General features: G+C 37.9%; 1 protein-coding gene across 1 annotated transcript; it reads right to left on the minus strand.

Moving 5' to 3' along the window:
- Positions 11,386-12,093, minus strand: LOC109838247. Its single transcript, XM_020406703.1, has one exon. The coding sequence runs from the start codon at positions 12,091-12,093 to the stop codon at positions 11,386-11,388; it is 708 nt and encodes a 235-aa protein (XP_020262292.1).

Genomic DNA, 13,647 nt, shown 5'->3' on the forward strand with positions numbered 1-13,647 from the left:
AAAGCTATGATCAAGTCTCAGTAGGAGACACCGATGAATTCCGGATCCTGATGGCTCAAATTGTCGCAGACAGGGCCAAATCCCAGAAGACAAATTTGCCGCCTAGGTAAGAATCTTCCAGAAGAGAAGGAATGTCTTCATCCCGACCTCCCATAAGCAAAGGGAAAAAAAGTGTTTGATAATGATACCTCTAACCAATAAGCCCACAACCTAGAATCTTCTTCTGAAGAAGGGAGAGAGACCGAGAACGAGCAGAATCTCTAGTCTGCGAAAATGAAAGAACTAGAAGCCCGTCTCAATGCTATTGCCAAATAGAAGTGAGCTTCAAGATGGAGTTGTCAGGTCCTATCATGCTGAATGGGATACATTCCCTTATCCTCCAAAATTCAAAGTCCAGACCCTACAAGCTTTTGATGGCACAAGATCACCAAAACGATATATCTACTATTTCAAGTCACAGACTGGGAATGTGATATCAAACGACATAATATTGACTCGTTTCTTCATTGGTACCCTCAAGGGGATTGCATTTGAATGGTTCATGAAACTGCTTGCGGGATGTATCCAGAAGTGAGCAGATCTAGAGAGACTCTTCCTGTCAAGATTTTTTAAAGACGACGCAGACTATCCCTACCCTTCTTGCCACTAAGCAGAAGAAGGGAGAGCCCATCAAAACCTTCATTGAGAGGTTCCAAAGCGTGGCTCTGCGATGTCCGACATGTATGACATAGTCTACTCTGATGAAAACCTGTCGACACAACTAACAGACCAAACTCCTAGCCCAAATAGGAGTTGCAGAGTGCTGCTCCTGGAGGCAACTAGTCTCACAAGGTGAACAGGCTCAAGAAATAATTGTTAGGGTCGAAGCTGAAGAAGAAAGCAAGTATAAGCAACCTGCACAATGGGGCCAAGACCAATCTTCCCGGTCAAAAGGGAAAGATACTATGACTACTGAGGCCAATCCTCGACCATCACCTGCGAAGGGTAAAACGTCAGGTTAGCAAAGAGTACCTAAGCAATACTTATTCAAAGAGGAGCATGTGGTCTCTCTATTCAAAATACTTCAGAAGAGTGGAAAGTTGAAACTCCCTGAAGTTAAAAAGCTTGAAGAAGTGGGGAAGATAGATGATCCAAACTACTGTCTTTATCATAGGATGTTAGGACATTCGACAAAGAGGTGCTACATCTTCAAGGATATTCTATAGGCTTTGATTGATGCTGAAGTACTCAAGTTAAAGATGGAGTAGAAGAATGTAACCACCAACATGATATCGATCCAATTCGAGAATTTTCCACCAGTTACAGCTCCAATTGGCGTCGTCCCTATCCCTAAGGGAGAACTGCATCTAATAAATATTAACCCACGTGGTCAAAAAGATAAAGGATTAGTACCACTTACTACTCCGAAAGGAGAGATAATGTGGGTTCATCCCGATTTACTTAACGACCAGCAGTGGACAAGTGTGTCAAGAAAAGCTAAGAGAAAGAATGCCTAGCATTGGTATTCGCCATCCAAAAAATACGACACTACATGGTTGGACAATTATTCCATGTCATATCCAAGGTAAATTTCTTGAGGATGCTCATGACGAGACCGTCTTTATTGAACCGTCGTCTCACAAAATGTGCCATATTGTTATCATAGTAGGAGATGCAATTTATGCTTCAAAAGGCTATTAAAGGACAAGCCCTGACAGATTTTTTAGTTGACCATTCGGTACCAGATTCTTCTAAGTTATATGAAGATCTCCCAGACGAGACTGTAGAAGCTTGAATGACCCAACAAGTAGAAGACAAGCAAGTATGAAAATTGTTCTTTGATGGTGCATCAAGAGCACGACCTGACGGAAGAATCACAGCCGGAGTGGGGGTTGTACTTGTATCCCTAACTAGATTAGTGATTCCAAAAGGGTTTTCCTTAACCGAGTCATGCACCAATAATGTAGCAAAGTATAATACCTTACTACTAGGAATGCAATTGACCGAAGAAATCAATATTCGACACCTTGAAGCTTATGGTGATTCCCAACTCATCGTGAATCAAGTTCGAGGAGAATATGAAGTGCGTAATGAGGACTTAGTGTCTTACCACTTCGCGGTATTAAAGTTAGCCCAAATTTTCGAAGGCTTCTTTATCAGATACATTTTGCGATAACAAAACGCGTATGCAGATGCTTCAGCTTCATCGGCAACATCGTTAGCATTACCACCAAAAGCAGAAGCAAAGATATTCATCTCAAGTCGTGACTTGTATCATCCCAAGTTCCCTCTAGAAGACTGTACAGAAGAGGTAACAACAGAGATCGTCTGCGAGACTTCAGCAGGTCTTGAACCAAGGGATTGGTGATTTCCATTTATCGATTATGTCTTATACGACATACTACCTGATGATCCTATAGAAGCGGTTGCCGTGAAAAAGAAAGTCCTTCGATTCTATTACAATTCGGTTTCTTGAACATCGTATCGAAAATGGTATGATGAAATTTTGCTTCGATGTCTTTTTAGAAAAGAAGCGCAAGAAGCTCTAAAGGAAGCCCACGACGGAATGTGCAGAGCTCATCAGCCTGGACCCAAATTGCGGGACTGACTCCAAAGGCTTGGCTATTATTGGCCAAAAATGATGGCGGAGCTATCGATTATGCTAAACGATGTCATGCGTGTCAGATCTATGATGCCTTTATCCATCAAGCACTAGAGAATCTGCATCCAACATCTCCATCTTGGCCATTTGAGATGTGGGGAATGGATATCATTGGACCCATCTTCCCACCAACATCCAAAGGACATCGTTTTATCTTGCCAATAACATATTACTTCTCTAAGTTGGCTGAAGCAATACCTTTGAAAGAAGTCAAGACTTCAAACACAATCAAATTCATTAAGCATCACATCATCTACTACTTTGGCTTACCAAGACAAATAGTACACTACAATGGAACTCAATTCATCGGCCACAATTTCTAGAGATTTTGTAACAAGTTTAGAATTCAAAGTGTCGCATCAACGGTATATTATCCACCAGCTAATGGACTTGCAGAAGCTTTCAATAAAACCATTGTGAAGCTTCTTAAAAAGTTTGTCTCTAAAAGTCGACGTGATTGGGACAAAAAACTTGGCGAATGTCTATGGGTTTATCGTACAACGGTAAGAATCCCGACAAAAACTACTCCCTTTTCTTTGGTTTATGGTTACGAAGCTGTAATACCATTAGAAATTTAGATCTCATCCCTAAAAGTTGCTTTTGCAACTGGGATGACTGATGAAGAACAACATCAATTACCCCTCCAAGAACTGGAAGCGTTAGATAAAAAACGGCTTCAAGCTCAACAACAGATCGAGTTATACCAAGCTCGAATCTCAAAAGCCTACAATAAAAATATCAAAGAAATGATCTTTAAAAAAGGCGACATTGTCTTAGCAGTTAGGCGACCTATGGTCATGACACATAAGACAAAAGAGAAATTTAATCCCAAATAGAAAGGACCTTTCGTAGTAGAATTAGTCTACTAGAATGAAGCTTACTGTCTCATTAATTAGAAAGGTGATAGGCTCATGATGAAAATTAATAAAAAAATTCTCAAGAATATTACCTATAAAATCACGAGACCCCCCTTTTTCCTCCCCTGCTAAGTTTAAAAAGAGAAATTGAACTCGCTCAAGACTGAGGGTTGGTTACTTGAAATTCACTGGATTAAGAGTAATGAATCTTCTAAGTTGTCATGTTCAACAAAATACATCAATCAACTATAAAAATCTTTCCCATATAGCTTATTAATCTTCCCCAATAAGATGATAAGGCCGCAACACTATCAAGTTAATAATACACCTTTGATAGTCAAAATCTCTACACTTCCCCAACGGATGATAAAAAAAATAAACTTATCAATTCTCTTTAATAGGATGATAAGTCTACAAAGGTGTTCAAATCACAATATAATCCTGTCACGTTAACAATACACCTCTGACAATCAACTTGTTAATTCTCTTTAAAAGATTGATAAGGCAACAAAACATTGCTTAAATCGCAAAACAACTTCTATTTATATCATCAAGTTAATACTACACCTCTGATGATAAAATTAACTTATCAACTCTCTTCAATAGAGTGATAAGTCCTCAAAATCTTGTTCAAATCACAAGTATAAAAAATCATTAAGTTAATACTACACATCTTATGATAAAATTAACTTATCAACTCTATTTAATAGAGTATTAAGTTTTCAAAATCTTGTTTAAATCACAAGTACGAAAAATCATCAAGCTAATACTACGCCTCTGATGATAAAATCAACTTATCAACACTCCTCAATATATTGATTAGTCCTCAAAAATCTTGTTCAAACCACAAGTACTAAAATTATTAAGTTAACACTACGCTTCTAATGATAAAATCAACTTATCAACTCTCCTCAATAGAGTGATAAAAGTTCTCAAAAATCTAGTTTAAATCATAAGTACCAAAAATCGTCAAGTTAACACCACAACTTTGATGATAAAATTAATTTATCCTCTCTTCAATAGAGTGATAAGTCCTAAAAAATCTTATTCAAATCACAAGTACCAAAAATCATCAAGTTAATACCACACCTTTAATGATAAAATCAACTTATCAACTCTTATCAATAGAATGATAAGTCCTCAAAAATCTAGTTTAAATCATAAGTACCAAAAATCGTCAAGTTAACACCACAACTTTGATGATAAAATTAATTTATCCTCTCTTCAATAGAGTGATAAGTCCTAAAAAATCTTATTCAAATCACAAGTACCAAAAATCATCAAGTTAATACCACACCTTTAATGATAAAATCAACTTATCAACTTCATATTCTTAGCCGTCAGTTGCCTTCGGGCTAATGAGCTCTTTGTTGTATGCTTTTGACTTGAAATAGAAACTCTGCATTTGCTTCTTTTGTGATTTCTCTGTATATATTTTTTTTGAATGACAGATTTATGGGATTTTTGGCAAACCCCCAGCCATCAACGGGTTTGATGTGCCTTTACCGATTACCGTTTGAACCGGGCTAGCATGTGGATTGTCTAGATCCGTTCCACACGTAACGTTGTGCTAAGGAAATTGCTTTTCTTAGACTTGATGCTATGACTTTGAATACATAGACTTCGTCTCGTCAAGTTAACACCACAACTTTGATGATAAAATTAATTTATCCTCTCTTCAATAGAGTGATAAGTCCTTAAAAATCTTATTCAAATCACAAGTACCAAAAATCATCAAGTTAATAACACACCTTTAATGATAAAATCAACTTATCAACTCTTATCAATAGAGTGATAAGTCTTCAAAAATATTGTTCAAATCACAAGTACTTTAAATCATCAACTTAACATCACACCTCTGATGACAAAGTCAACTTATCAATTCTTCTCAATAGGATGATAAGTCCATAAAATAATTGTTATGTTAACATTACACCTAACATTTAAACTCCTATAAACTTGTTAATTTTAATCAACAAGATAAAAAGACTTCCAAACTTTCTTGTCAAGTTAACATTACATTTCTAACAGTGAAAACATCTTTCCATCAAATTTTATCGTCAAGTTAACACTTACACTTATGACGATAAAAATCAAAACCCATCATCACCAAAATTTTATTGTCAAGTTAATAATACATCTCTGACAATATAACCCCCAAAATCCCCTGAGGATTAAAATTTTTCTTCTTACTTTAAGTAAGAACTTTGATGAGCAAAATCCGCAAGCGCACGGACTCGTTGTAACTATCAAGGTCGATACCACAAGGACTAGGGTTAATTACCAAATCTCACGTTATTCGACTAGCTAAATCAATGAGTAAATTAGAAGAGATTTAATAAAAGAAATAAAATAAACAACTAGTCGGATGGAATTCAATATAATGAAGGACTAGGATTGGGTTATCACCATAACTTAGGTGTTCAATGATGGATTATTTCAATTCTTGGTGTTGGTTTAATCTAAAAAGGGTGAATTAGCCTAAATTAATCTAAAGCCTCTTTCAAGGTCTAAAGATCGTGCTTAATCAATCTCAATTAACCTACTTTCATGGAATCAAGATTAAATTAAACCCATTAAGCTTTATGCTAATCCAAATCAAATCCCCAAGGAATCTAGCCTACTTTCGTGGTTCGAGCTCCCTGCTTAATTTCTAGAGATCCGGTATTAATCTTCACCTTTCAGTCCTTCAATTAATTACCTATGATTGCTAATACGGTGATCAAGCGAATCAACAAGATTAAAACACAAGAAATTAAGTTTAAAGATCTAAACTTTCACCAAGAACATATATTAATTTATCATCAATCACCAATAAGTTGGGTTTTTTCCTAATCCTAGACAAGAAATCTACTCACACATGATTGGAATAAGAGAAGACATCAAATAATTATGCAAATCAATCATAAGAAGAAATAAATCAAAGAGAGGAAAGAATTAACCCGTCTTTCAATTGAAATCTTCAAAATAAGAACTTGCAATCCAATCTTCTACAAGAGATTAATGTCTTCCTTCAATACTTGAACCCTAGAATAGTTGCTAGTTGATGGCTAAAAGAACATAACAAAAGATATCCAAAACCCTAAGTCAAAACATCTATTTATATGTCCCTAAAAATCTGAAAAATAACTAATTCCCACGCCACAGGTGTGGTCTGCACCACACCAGGGTGTGGTAGGGGCTGTTTTGCTGATTTTGTGCTTGTTTCTTCAGTTTTCGGTATTTTGGCTATAACATTTGCGTCCGACCTCAGAATGAGGTGATTCAAGTTGCATTGGAATCCTGTTGAAGAGATCTACAACTTTCATCTTTTGAGTTTTTCTTGATTCAAACTGCATCATGGTCGAAATTCCAGTTCTTCATACTCGTGCATCCATTTTCTTCACGAACCATGCCTTCAAAATCTTGTTGTTGCTTCAAACTCTTGTAAAACTTCCAACGATCATCAAATCTTTCAATCTTGAGCCAATACCTACATATAAGAACACAAACCACAGCAGTATCCTCGATCTAAACACGAAATATGCATTAAACACTCGTAAATCATGCTTAAAACACACTAAGATAATGCATATTTTACGTGTTTATCAACTCCCCCAAGCTTAGACTTTTGCTTGTCCTCAAGCAAATAGACAATAAAGAAAATAGGAGGAGTGGAAGCCAAATAGAGTAGGGATCACCCCCTCATCAATCCTTTAACCAATATCAAACATATCACAAAACAAATACTTTTCATCGGGACTTAACAAATTAATTTCCGAACTCTTAACAAAATCACATTTCAAAATTTATTTACGATCACAAGCATCACAAGTCAAGGATACCCATCCTATCCAATTCTCAAATCAAAGTAGAAAAAAGAAATTCATGTAACTAGCTTCAATCCCGAAGTACTAAAATTGAGACCTTCAGGTAGTTAAATTGGTAGACCTCACTTTAGGATAAGTGGACTCTCAATCTCTCATGTGTTTAAGGATGTGATTGTATCGCTCAAAATTCTTCCGAATGGATGTATTCAATCCATAAGCTTGCATTTCATCTCAATTCTCCACCACTTCGAAAACTAATGTATGCAACAAAATCATGAGGTCTTTTATTTTGTTGTAATGGGGCTAGGGTCAAAAGGGTAGGATAGATATTTAGGATTGGTTGAAAGCCTATCACTAGTGGAGCTATGATTGCAAAAGATTATATCTCAAAGTAAGATCAATGACATCTACACAAACTCCATCATCTATTAAAGAACTTCTTCCAACTACTCCTTTTAGTATGCCATAATAAATTCTTTCGACACCCGCAATTACATACACCATAAAGATGACAACTTTATTCATCTTTTTTTTCGAATTTTTTTTCTTTCTTTTTTTTCGAAAGAATTATGAAAAGGGAAGCAAACGCCTACTTTCACACCCCCAAGCTTACACCATATTACTCACATAACCCATTGTATCATAAAATGTGCTCCACTAGCTTAGGCAATTGGTAAGGAATAAAATCGGATTTTGAAGGTTACATATGTGGGTTTAATCAACAAAAATTAGGCTCATAGGCTCAAGGGGGCTAATCAAAGGGAACAATAGTGCATGGTAGGCTATTTGGCAAATGTGGACTATAAACAAAAATGTGCCTCAATCACCTTTTATGCATACAAAAGTTATATGTGGCCTTGAAGAGATTCAATGCAAGTTCTAGTATCCTACACCATTGGAGAATATCACATAAGCAAAGAAAATAATGATTGGATATGCAATGCATCCAATTTTCAGGCTCAAAATCTCACGGGTTTTATTTGTCTACCAAATTTAATTCCCCTCTTATCTCATTAGAGTAATGGTTATGATGCTAGCCACATAAACGCTAAAACCTATAAGAAAAGAGAACATTCAAGTCTGGTTCTCCCATATTGTTAACTTGTAATCAAAAGCCTTTGAGAATCAGTTGAAAGATGGTATAAGAAGTTGTTAAGTCCCAATTAATGAGCATCTATCTAGTTCAATGATCGATAAAGGTTAAGCATTCATGTCATCATCAGGAGATCATTTCCCTAATTTGTTTATTTTTGTTTTTTTTGTTGTTTTTTTTAATTAACAAAGCAAAGAAAAACAAAAATAAAAGAAAAACAGGTAATTATAGAAAGGCAACCAATGAATAAACAACCCACACCCCCAAGCTTAAGATCTACATTGTCCTCAATGTAATAAGATAGAAATGAATGTAAGGGTGCAGAGGACATACCAACTCACTGGTCAGAACAGCAAATGCTCCATCGGGTATTTCTTCCTCTCCTTTGACGCTTTTAGCCACTAAATTGGTTGGTCGCTCATAAGATTTATTCTGAACAGTAAGCAACTCATCGACAACATTAACATTTCCAGCAACTTCAACAGGACTATAACATTCCAACTTCCTAGATTTGCCTTCTTACGCAAAACAAGGTCAAATCGATTAAGGAGTGCTGATAAAGATGTAGCTGAGCCACCATGAATAATTCCTTCAGTAAATATATTCACTGCCCATTGATCAACTCCAAGCAATATTCCAAGGTATTTAGCTGAAGGTTGCAACACTTGGTCGTATAGTTCTGCATTGCTTGATGAGGGTAGACGAGTTCTATCAAGAAATGATTTTGCATATAATGCTCACTGGTTATCTCGTTGGCTGCACATCTCCAAGCCATTATTCCATCCTTTAATGCAGTATAATAGATCGTCATTATCATCGGTTGATAGAGCAAGATTTCAAGAACTAGACCGATGAAATAAATAATTTTCTCTGATTTAGCATTGTTCATCTCTTCATATCCCTGCTCAAAAGCGGTCCTCACCGTAAAATCAAGATTAATCCAAAAAAAATAAAAGAAATAAAAAAATGAGATCCTTCAGATGCTCATGGGAGTTGAGTAACAGAAGCATGAAAATTCAACAATCGCACGAGATGGTGGTGGTGTTGATCGCCGAAATCGAAACAGGGGTGGGGTGATCGCTGAATCAAAGAGGTGAGGAGCGGCGGTGATGATGTTGATGAAGGAGAAGGCCGACGTTGTACTGGCGACGAAGGATGGCGAAGGGGGGGGCGTAGATCTGAGGAAGTGGAGGTTGTTGGTCTGATCGGAGATAAAAAGGGGGGTGGCTCGGCGGTCGGAGATGGTCAGAGATGAGCGCTGAGCTTGGCTTGAGGGAGGCGACGAAGGATGGCGAAAGGGGGATCGAAGGTCGCTGGTCCTGAGGGAAGGAGGCGGTCGGTCGGCGATTTGGTCGGAGATAGTGAAGTGTTTGGTCGAAGAGGGGGATGCGCTGGCGATCAGGTCGGTGGTCGAAGATGAGAGGCGGCGCTGAACGAGAGGTAGAGGAGGCGATGATTTGGGTTAGGGAAGGTCGAAGAAGATGAAAGGAAAGAAGGTGGGGGTCTGGTTGCTGGGTTGAAGAGAGATTTTTTGGTTTTTTTTTCTTTTTTTTTCAGCGAACCACAGGTATGGCGATGGGTGTGGTAGAGTCTGGATTTTTTTTCCTGTAGACCATGGGTGTGGTGTACACCACCCCTGGGTGTGGTAGGCTCTGAAATTTTTTTTTCTGTGCACCATGGGTGTGGTGTACACCACCCCTGGGTGTGGTAGGCTCTGCCACTCCATTTTAACTCATTTCTCTACAGTTTTTTTTTCATTGTCTTCCTTTCTTCACAACTGCATGATCAAAAATATTATAAGTTAAATTTGTGCCGATTCAATTGCCTAAAAAAATAAAAAAAAATTAAATAAAATAAATAAAAAAAATTCAAAAAAAAATGGATGAAAACTTGGGTTGCCTCCCAGGAAGCGCTCGTTTATGGTCATGAGCTCGACCCCTTTTGCGCTCAATTCTCCGACGAAGGGGGATCAGAAAGGGTATAAGTGACCCCTTTCTCGTTTTGTTCACCTACAATATAGTGCTTCAATCGTTGCCCATTCACCTTGAAAGATCCCGCTGTTTCGCTCCAAACTTCAACAACTCCACTAGGAAAAACCTTACAAACTTGAAAAGGTCCGGACCACCGAGATTTGAGCTTGCCCGGAAAAAGCTTCAAACGAGAGTTGAAAAGTAGCACCATATCTCCTTGATTAAACTCTCTTCGAAGAATATTCTTGTCGTGCCATCGTTTAGTCCTTTCTTTATAAATACGAGCATTCTCATACGAATCCAAACGCAGCTCATCTAGCTCATGAAGTTGAAGCTTTCTTTTCTCACCTGCGGTCTTCATATCAAAATTGAGGAGTTTGATAGCCCAATACGCCTTGTGCTCTAACTCAACTGGGAGATGACATGATTTACCATACACCAACTTGAACGGTGTCATGCCTATGAGTGCTTTATCCTCTTCACAAGTAGAACCTTTTGACTTTAACTTTAGACTTTCAAACTTTGCATTTCGAAATGGAGCAGTTGATGTTGATTCTAAAGATTGAGCATACACGACTACCTCCGGGTCTTCATCATTTATTGAATCGTCACTTTCCAAACACTTCTCGAGTGGATCAGCTGAGTAATGGTTTGCAAGTTGCTCATGCGTAGACTCGTCAATCACATTGACCCTGTAACAAACTTTATCAGTTAGAGGGGTTTTCATAGCATTGCTCAAATCAAATTCTACCTTCTCCCCTTCAATATTTAGGGAGAGACTTCCATTTTTAACATCGATTATAGCACCTGCAGTAGCAAGGAAGGGTCTTCCTAATATAATTGGGATGTTAGAATCTTCTTCCATTTCAAGGAAGGGTCTTCCTAATATAATTGGGATGTTAGAATCTTCTTCCATTTCTAAAATAACGAAATCAATCAGGATAAAGAACCTACAGACTTGGATAGGTACAACTTCAAGTATACCTACCGGATATTTTACCGATTGATCCGCCAGTTAGAGTGATATCGTGGTTGGCTTCAAATCTCCTATGCCAAGCTTCTTATAGATGGACATTGGCATCAAACTTACGCTTGCACCTAAATCACACAAAGCACGGTTAATAGAGACATTACCAATAACACAAGGAATAGAAAATGAACCTGGATCCTTAAGCTTAGGAGGCAGCTTATTCTGGATGATAGCACTACACTCCTCAGTAAGGGCCACAGTCTCGTATTCTTCCAACTTCCTTTTGTTAGATAGGATCTCTTTCAAGAACTTAGCATAAGAAGGCATTTGAGAGATAGCTTCAGTGAACGGGATATTGATGTGCAACTTTTTCAAAATCTCCAAAAATTTTCCGAACTGCTTTTCTAACTTAGCCTTAGCTAACCTTTGGGGAAAGGGTAGAGGAGGCTTGTAAGGAGCGGGGGCCACATATTTCTTAACTTTTTCTTCTTCCTGTATCTGGGTCTTATTATCCACATCTATCACAATTTTAGTTTTCTCTTCATGGTGACCATCTCCCCCATCATTTTCCTTCATCTTAGGTTCCTCGTATTGTTTTCCACTCCTAAGGGTTATAGCATTCACATGACCTCTGGGATTCGTCTCAGGTTGTCCAGGTAGCATGCCTGAAGGCCTAGAGGAAGAGCTAGCATTTTGCGCTAATTGAGTGATTTGTCTCTCTAACATCTTGTTATGCGTAGCTAGGGAATCCATCTTAGAGGCCAATTGTTTTACTATCTCATTCGTGGTTTGTAGTTGTTGCTTAAATTCTTCATTCAATTTTGATTGAGTCGTCACAAACTTCTCCATCATATTTTCCAAATTTGACTTTTGAGAAGGGAAATTGGATATGAGGGGGACGAAACTATGAGACGCAAAAATTAGAATGCGGCGCATGGAATTTCGCAGGTGGTGTTTCAAATATAAGAAAAAATTAGGATGATTCCTCCACCCGGGATTATAAGTGTTAGAGAAAAGCGGTATCTCCCTTCTGAATTAAAATTATTACATAGGTTTAACTTGCGTTCAATTACCAGTAAAGTATCAATGGATGGGGGGTCTTCCTAATTGGACATTGAAGTGCAACATGACCCACATAACCACATATTCACATGAAATTGAAGTAGACGCCACAGAATTAATAGCTTCAAACTTCAACTTTTTTAAATACAAGCGCATCGACTTTAGAAGTATATATGATCTAAAGCATCTATTTTCACTACTTGGCCACCTTTTGATGTCCTGAGGAGTCAGCGCTCTTTTCGCAGGCCATTGATAGTGATTCTGAGCTATGTCTTCAATGAAGAGTTGTATGCCTCGTCTATGTTTTGTTCATCAAAGGCTCCTCCTGGGCAGCAGCATCAACAGTCATCCCGGGTGTTGTAAGTGAGCCCTGTTGTAGAAGGTGTGATACAATAACACTCCTTATCCAGTCCATGGTGAGGGCAGGCATTCTCATAATTCCTTGCTAGCGTTCGCCAGCTTCATAGAGTGACTCTCCTTCCTTCTGTACAAAGCTGTGTATTCTGGTTCGCGCTGCACTGTGCTGTTTTACTTGGAGAAAATACTTTACAAGAAATACTCTGGAGCAATTGAATCCCAAGCGGTGATGGACCCAGCTGGCAATGAATGTAACCAAGGCCCTAGCGCTTGTCCCTTAAAGAGAAGCGGAAATAATCTGAGTCGCATAGGCATCATTGTGCCTCAGTTAAAGTTTCAAAAGTGTCGAATACTCTAAGAAAATTGACAGGTGGAGGTTCGGGTCTTCAGTAGCACCTCCTCCAAACTGATTCTGCTGAACCATTGAGAGCAGTGTGTTAGCCCTTAATGTTTTGGATGATGTTCTTACAACCACCATTATCGGTACTAATGGCTATTGAGTTGTAAATAGTTAGTAAATCATTTGTCAAGCTCGTAGTGCCATTAACAGAGGCAGGATGGAAATACCTACAACAGAGAGAATACCAAAGGAGGAGGAGGCCAAGAGATGAAGCACTTATTTCAAGAACGACAAATTCAATCAAAAGCTTCATAAACGATTCAAGCTATATCAAAAGCTCAAAGTATATTGGCTCTTTATATGAGGACTATTAGCTTTCCTTATTTTTCTCTCTAGTGGCTAGAATGTAGGCAAAAGAGTTTCACTGAGTTTACTTGAAACGAGGCTTTTTTTGGGAATCACACAACGTTTTAGACTTGTGTATTTTAAGCGTTTTTCACAAACCACTATTTTTCACAGTATGAGTACCTATCTGCAAAATCTTTTTC

Source organism: Asparagus officinalis, chromosome 4 (genome assembly GCF_001876935.1).
Source record: "Asparagus officinalis chromosome 4, Aspof.V1, whole genome shotgun sequence".
Lineage (NCBI taxonomy): Eukaryota > Viridiplantae > Streptophyta > Magnoliopsida > Asparagales > Asparagaceae > Asparagus > Asparagus officinalis.